We start from the raw sequence: 6,867 nt of genomic DNA, 5'->3' as shown, positions 1-6,867 counted from the left end.
AGGTGACGGGTGGCCCAGAGTGGTGGGTGCTACACAGAGGGAAGAAGTTTCAAGGGCAGATGGTCTGAGAGAAGCAGGCTGTGCCGCGCCAGGCCCAACACCTGGGCACAGCTGGGCAGGGCACACATCTGGCCTGAGGCAGGTACTACCAAGGGGAGTTGATGGAGATACACCTGGCTAGGAAGCCAGAAGCCATCCTGCAGGACCTCAATGGGGCATTTCCTCCCCACTGCACCACACCACACTCCTGGCACTGGGTCCCCTTCTGCAGGGTGGAGGAGAGGGTGAACTGGCACAGGGGAAACCCAGCCCCCTCCATGCAGGCCGGGCTCATCAACTTCGGTCTGGCTTCTCGGTGGGGCTGGCGCTGGCACGTCCCTGGGAGGACCAGAGCATGAACTGGAGAAGTGAGATGGTGGTCACTGCTGCTGGCCCGTCAGATGGGGGTCTCCTCAAGGGTCCCAGCACCTCAGGCCAGGGTCCTGAACTCTAACAGCCAATCTCAAACCTGGTGCCATCTGAGAGGAGGGAAAGGGAACAGAGAAGAGGGACGCAGAGGGGAACAGATGCCCACGCCATTCCTAAGCTCCCCCATCCCCACCCCAGTGTGACTATGTCAGGGGGGGGGGGCACCGAGAGGGTGGCGCCTAGGACAAAGGCGCAGAGGTGGGCTTCTCCTCCCGAGACACGGGGATGGCCCGCTCGCTGTGGGTGGTGTCCGTGCCGGACTGGACCTTGGGTCCACAGAAAGTCAGCATGCCGTCGGCAGACAGGGAGCAGGAGAGGGCCGACTGGTCCACGCTGGTGGGCAGGCGGTAGCGGCGGTGGAACTCCCGGGAGATGTAGCCGTGGTCGTCCTGTGGGGTGAGAGGCAGCAAGAAGGGGTCTGGTCAGAGGCACCCCTGCAGCGGAGAGCCAGCTGGAGAAGGTGCTGCTGCCTGAACCACATGTTGTAGAGAATCCTCGGCTGCAGAGAGGAGCTGGTGAGCCCCCCCCCCCAGGCTGGGCCCCAAGCAGACGGTGCGTGGTGCTCACCTGCCGCTCACTGTGTTTGCCGTGGATCTCCACAAAGTCCTCCAGCACCTTCACCGTTAGGTCCTCGGGGGAGAAGTGCTTCACGTCCAGGAGGATGAGGAACTGGTCCCGGTCAGACCTCACCTGCAAGCCAAAGGCTCTATGTGGACCCCCGGGGGTTGCAACCCCAGGGAGGTGTAGCTCACTCCCCGGGGCTTGGCCGAGGCTGGGCTGCTCTGACCAGCACACAGGAGCACCTCTGGGGGACTCCAGTCGGGGGCCACTCGGAGGACTGCTGATGGGGACTGTGGGTCATCCGGGTGCCCGGGGGCTGAGGCTGGCAATGGTAGGCTGGCTGGGTCAGCTGGACAACTAGTTAGGGATAAGCTGGCTAGTTATGGGTGGAGTAACTCATTGGTTATGTTGAGGGACTAGTTATGGGTGTGTTGGATCATTAGGGAATTGGCTGATTAGTTAGTTATAGTCGAGGGGCCATTTACGGGTGAGGGGGCTGCTCGTTGCTGAGGTGGCTAATTAAGAGTTGACTGGCTGGCTATGGGGTGGGTGGTTTTTGCTTATGGCTGGGTGGCTGGCTATGGGCTAGCTCACTGGCAATGGCTCAAAGAGCCAGGTGGACTAAACGTTTCGTAGCAGGTTGCTGCCCTTGTCTCTGTCTGCCTCTCCATAGCAGGTTGACCATGCCCCACTGCCTGCCCAGGGCCTGGCCGTGCACGTGCCTTCATTCACAGCTCAGAGCACCCTTCTCGGCTCTTCTGGCCCCAGGTGTTGAACGCTCTTGAGCCAGGACCATGGACTGTAGCTCAGGGAGGCGGGGAGAGGCGGGGAGAGCCGTGGCCTGGGGGCTGTACAGAGCTGGTTGGGGGAGGGCTGCACTCTGTTGGGTCCCAGGCAGTGCACCCCAGCCCCTGACCTTCCTCAACATGGACAGGTAAAGACGGAAAGCAGCTGGACACAGGGAGCCCACGCCTGCCACCAGACTTGCCTTGGCAGGGTTGTTCTTGGGATTCCCAGCCTGTGGTTGGCGCATTGCAAACCACATGTGGCTCATGAGCTGGTGGAGGAAAGAGAACGCTGGGCTCAGGGGGACTTTCTCTCCCAACCCCCTCCCCAGCGGTGTGGCTGTAGGGACAGCGGGCGAGCCCGGCTCCAGTCCAGTCCCCGGGGGCCCTCAGGGCCTCCTGGGCTAAGAGATGGGCAGAGGAGGGGTAGAACGGTGGACAGTGCCTGCACCATCTGCTCCGCAGCGCCCTGCAGGGATGTTCAGAGCAGCAGGTGGGCAGGCACCTCCCTGTCCCAGGCTCAGAAATCCCTGCTTCTAGTCTCCCCCAGGTCCAGAGCCTCCCAGGTTCTCCCTGCCAGAGAGCCTCACCTCGGAGATGCCGGAGTCCAGCACGGTCCGTAAGAGGGACTGGCGGTAGTAGGGGCTGATGGTAGAGGACAGGAAGGGCAGCAAGTCATACTCCAAGAGGCCCTCGCCAAAAAACTGGTCCAACAGCCGGCTGGGATAGAAGGGCCCCAGCGCTCGCTTGAACCAGGGGTGCTGGATGGTGACGTCCATGTCGGGCCGCAGGATGAGGCTGGAGAGGAGGCTGCTGGGAGCTCTGGGCTGCAAGGTGAGGAGCAGGGACCCAGGCCACCCTATATACACCAGCGCAGAATGGAGGCATTAAGGGATTGCTCTGGAAAGCCATGAGCTCAGGCCCAGTCAGCAGAAACACCGGCTGGCCTGGGCAGTGGGGTGGATGGAGCGCCCACCAATCCCAGCTGTGAAGGGTGGCGCTGGCCCACGTGGTCTCAGCTTAGGTCTGCATGGAGGATCGTCACTCTCTGCAGGGTTCTGCGGTCCACCATCCTCCCCAGATCCTGTGGGCCACACGCACCTGGCAGAGGGGAGAAACTGAGGCCCAGGCCCCCGGGAGCCCCGTGGCTCCCCAGGTTGTAATCTTCACACAGGGAGATCGTGGTTCCGCTCGAGATTTGCTAACCAAAAGGTCAGGGATTGAACCCACCAGCCGCCCCAGAGGAGACAGATGTGGCCGTCTGCACCTGGAGCAAGTTCAGCCGCGCAAGTCAACCTGAGGCGGTTCCACTCTGTCACCCAGAGTGCCCCCTGTGTGGTCATACCCGACCCGAGGGCACACGGCAACAGACTTTCAGGGGGCAAGTCGCCGGCTCTCTTCTGCCCGGGAGCTGCTGGGGGTAAGCACCACTGGCTTCCCATTAGGTTAGCCGCTGAGCGCTTAACCACCGCGCCACCAGGCCTCCGCCCCCAGCGGTACTGAGAATGCAAGCAGCCCAACCACAGAGGGGTCTTCAGATGGGCGCAGCTTGTTTCCCATCTTTCGCACACGGGTCCGCTTGGGAGACCATCCCGAGAGACCCCAGGGAGAACACAGTGAGGGGAAACTGGGCTTCAAGCAGGCTTGGGGGGGGGTGCTGGAAGGCACCCCTGGGGAGGGGCAGTTCATACCTGCCACCCCCGAGGTTCCAGCCATCCTCCGGCCTAACTGGGAGCTTTCCCGGCAGCCCACCCACCCGGGACTCGCGGCCGCCCTCCTCATCGGTGGTTGTGCAAGACCTCTCAGAACCGCGGCTGGGGTTGAAGACTCAGACCGTGAACCCGAGCACAGGGTGCGGTGTTTGTGCAGCGCGAGCAGGAGTTCACGGTGAGCGATGGCACACGGAGGTGCGCGCTTCCCTTGTCTTAAAGCGAAAGCGCAGAGCAGAAATGACTCGTGGGGGCTGCTGATGAGATCCGTGCAGAAAACAGCTTAGTAGAGGAGCGAGAGGGGCGCCTGCAGCATAACCCACAGCACATTCACTCTCCGTGAACCAAACTTAGCTGCTTGCGAATGACTATACACTTGGAGGTCAGCAGGAGTAGATCAGGGGTCATTCTCCCTAAGAGCTATCAGCCATCTGGAGCAAGCAGCCACCACTGTTTATTCCACAATAGGGCCCACTCCCTTCTGATAAGGATAGTAGTTGTCTATTTCCTTGTAGGAGACCCCAGAGAGGTCAAACCCGCCCAAGGATGACCAAGGTTAGGCTGCCATCATGAATCTAGGGTCCGCCCATCTTGTCACATGTATACCCTAGACCTCCCATTCCTATGGGCACACCCCTAGCTCATCCCCTTCCTGTCACGCTTATGCCTATCATACACCCCCTTCCTATGATGTGTATGCCTATGGTACTGCCCCTTCCTGGGACATGTGTTACCTGTAACCATGCCTCCCGAAGGAGATATAACCCTTGGTTAGCAATAAAGTTAGGGCTCTCTCCTGCTCTAGTGGCCGGGCTCCCCCCACGAGGACCACCAAGCGGGGCTGAGGTGAGCATGCTACCATGAACTGTGTCTGACTCCATTATTCTAATCTCTCCCCTACCTCTCATGCTCTCTATGACTTTACTATAATCTTTACTTATTATCACTGTACAATTGTGCCTACCGGACCCGTGATGATTTGTGGGGGACCCCTCATCACCCCACAAGTGTGGGTGGGTGTATGTGGGTGTTCATCCATGTGCATGTGTGTACAGGTGCATATGCATGTGAATGTGCACGTAGTGTGTGTATGCATGCATAGTGTGCTTGTGTACATGTGAGCATGTGTATGTGGGGTCACAGGCCATAGTGTGTGAGACCACCTTGCACTAACAGCTAGTCAAACTGGCCTGTCAGGGATTCTGTTAAGCCCTGAAAAGCCAGGCAGCAGGCAGGAAGCACAGGCCCTGGGAAGGGGGTGGGTGGGGGCAGAGATGGGAGAGTGGCTGTGTCGGCAGCCACTACATTGTTCTCTGTGGCTCAGCTTAAGCCTGTGCCCGGAGCTTTACAATGCTGTTATGCAGGCTAGACACCAGCCCTCCATACACAAAGGCTGATATTTATCTCATCAGCCTGCCCAGCACAGCCATTTCCACCGTGGCCCTGTCCCGTAACCTTCGACTAACCTGGGTCAGACGGCATGGTTCCCCAAGGTAGACCGCCTAAAGGGTGCTCACTCCTTTGAGGGGATTTACAGAGACTTCTGCACCGCCCCCTTCTCCCCCCCACCCTCCTCACACACACACACACTGGGTGTTGCTGGCACCGTGAGGTCATGGGTGCCGGCCATAGAAGACAGGGTCCGGCAGGCTGTCCTGCTCACCCACACAGTATTATGGGGACTTTTGCCTCGGGGTTAAGTGCCTTCTCATTGGGTGGGGGCAGGGAAGGCATAAACACAAAACCAAACTCACTGCCATTGAGTCGATGCCGACTCATAGTGACCCTATAGGACGGGGTAGAACTGCCCCCTGTGGGTTTCCAGGACTGGAACTGTGTATGAGACTAGATGCACCTGGTGGTTTCAAACTACTGACCTTCTGGTGGCAGCCCAGCGCTGAACAGCTACGCCAGCAGGGCTCCTCAAGGGGAAGGCGTGGGTATCATGAAATGCTGCAGTTTGCCTCCTGAGGGAGGGCGCATGTCCCTTGCTTCTTGCTTCTCAGAGTTCCTAAACAGGGACGTCCAAAGGGCTTCCTGGGTAGGGGAAAGCATGTGTGGGGGTGCAGGCACGTCCCTGACATAATAGGGGCCCAAGCCAGACCCCTCCTGAGCCTCCTCTGATGTGGCGTTTCTTTGCATCTTTCCAGGTGATACCACTTGAAAATAGGTAACAAGGATCGTAGGTCTCCACTGGCAACGAGACCCGACAGCTCCCCAGCTGGCGGTCAGAAAGGCCGAATTGCTTGAACTGTGGGAAGACACAGCTGTGGGCGGCTGCAAGGTCTGAGAAAGGCTGCAGGGAGGGTGGGGTTAAAGGCCTGAGTCCTCACACTTCATTCTAGCCCCAATCTAAGCACGAATTCGTTCTTATGACATGGCCCTGCTCATTGCTTGCCCTCATGCCCGGACCCCTGACGATATGGGTACGATAGCAAAGTGGAGTCTAAAAGGCTTGCCTTAAAGCAAGCAGCCATCTAAGTGAGGCATCGACTAAGCTCACATGGAAGAAGCACACCAGCCTGTGTGATCCAAGGATTATAAATAATAAACTCCAAATCCAAAAGAAGAAATGGTATCAGAGGTGCAGTGGTGAGCACCCAGTTTTCAGAAGGCTATGGACGACAGTGGAGGCCCCAGACCCATTTGCAGGTTCCCCACGGGGATGAAGCCGGCAGTGAGTCCCACCCCACCATAGTCCAGGATGTCAGATGTCTCAGGCCTTACTCTCGGGCAGAGAGTGTGGTAGAATCGATCAGGGCAAGTGTAGTTAGGTTACAAGAGGACACCCCATCGTTTGCTCTCCCTCTTGACAGTTTAAAAGCTGTTAGCGTTTTTAACTTTCTGTTCTCTTTTCGAATGAAGTTTTACTGTGTTTCTTCATCATTGTTGTTGGGTTTTGTTTGCTCGTTTGCTCATTCCCTGCTTGTATTTTTGTATGATTTTCCATATGTGAAATTCAAGAGAGATGGATCTATAGAGAAAGCGCCTGAATTGATCCTTGTCCAGCGAGGGGCGTGGCAGGAGAGGATGGGGGAGCCCACACCAAAGAGCAGGCGAAGAAAGCACCCTGGAATGGATTGTGGTCCTGATGGCACGATGCTTAACGTGATTGAACGAGGAAGCTGTCTGCTGTGTGAAGGACAGGCCAGTTAAACTGTTCAAAAAATAAAACAGACAGCGGTCTGAGTCCTGACTGCAGAGGCCCGGCTCTGGGCCGCAGGAGGTCTGAGAGCCAGCATACTGCCTGGAGCAACGGGTGGTAAGGGTAGGAGGAGTGGGGCCCTGAGGGCTGGATTCACTTCTGGGTGGGAGGTTGATTCACGTTGATCCTTTGTGTGCTA

General features: G+C 58.0%; 1 protein-coding gene across 1 annotated transcript; it reads right to left on the bottom strand.

Annotated features, from left to right (window-relative positions):
• Positions 1-647: 647 nt before the first annotated feature.
• On the bottom strand, positions 648-2,593 carry CRYAA (crystallin alpha A). The gene is made up of 3 exons (XM_004696904.4): positions 2,405-2,593; positions 1,036-1,158; positions 648-857 (listed from the first exon to the last, which is right to left on the bottom strand). Exons 1-3 carry the CDS (start codon positions 2,591-2,593, stop codon positions 648-650), a joined length of 522 nt encoding a protein of 173 aa, XP_004696961.1.
• Positions 2,594-6,867: the final 4,274 nt, after the last annotated feature.

This window comes from Echinops telfairi, unplaced genomic scaffold, assembly GCF_000313985.2.
Source record: "Echinops telfairi isolate 266 unplaced genomic scaffold, ASM31398v2 ScPeMD7_7469;HRSCAF=8507_0, whole genome shotgun sequence".
NCBI lineage: Eukaryota > Metazoa > Chordata > Mammalia > Afrosoricida > Tenrecidae > Echinops > Echinops telfairi.
The sequence above is the reverse complement of the archived record's forward strand: the minus strand, read 5'-3'. Positions and strand labels throughout refer to the sequence as shown.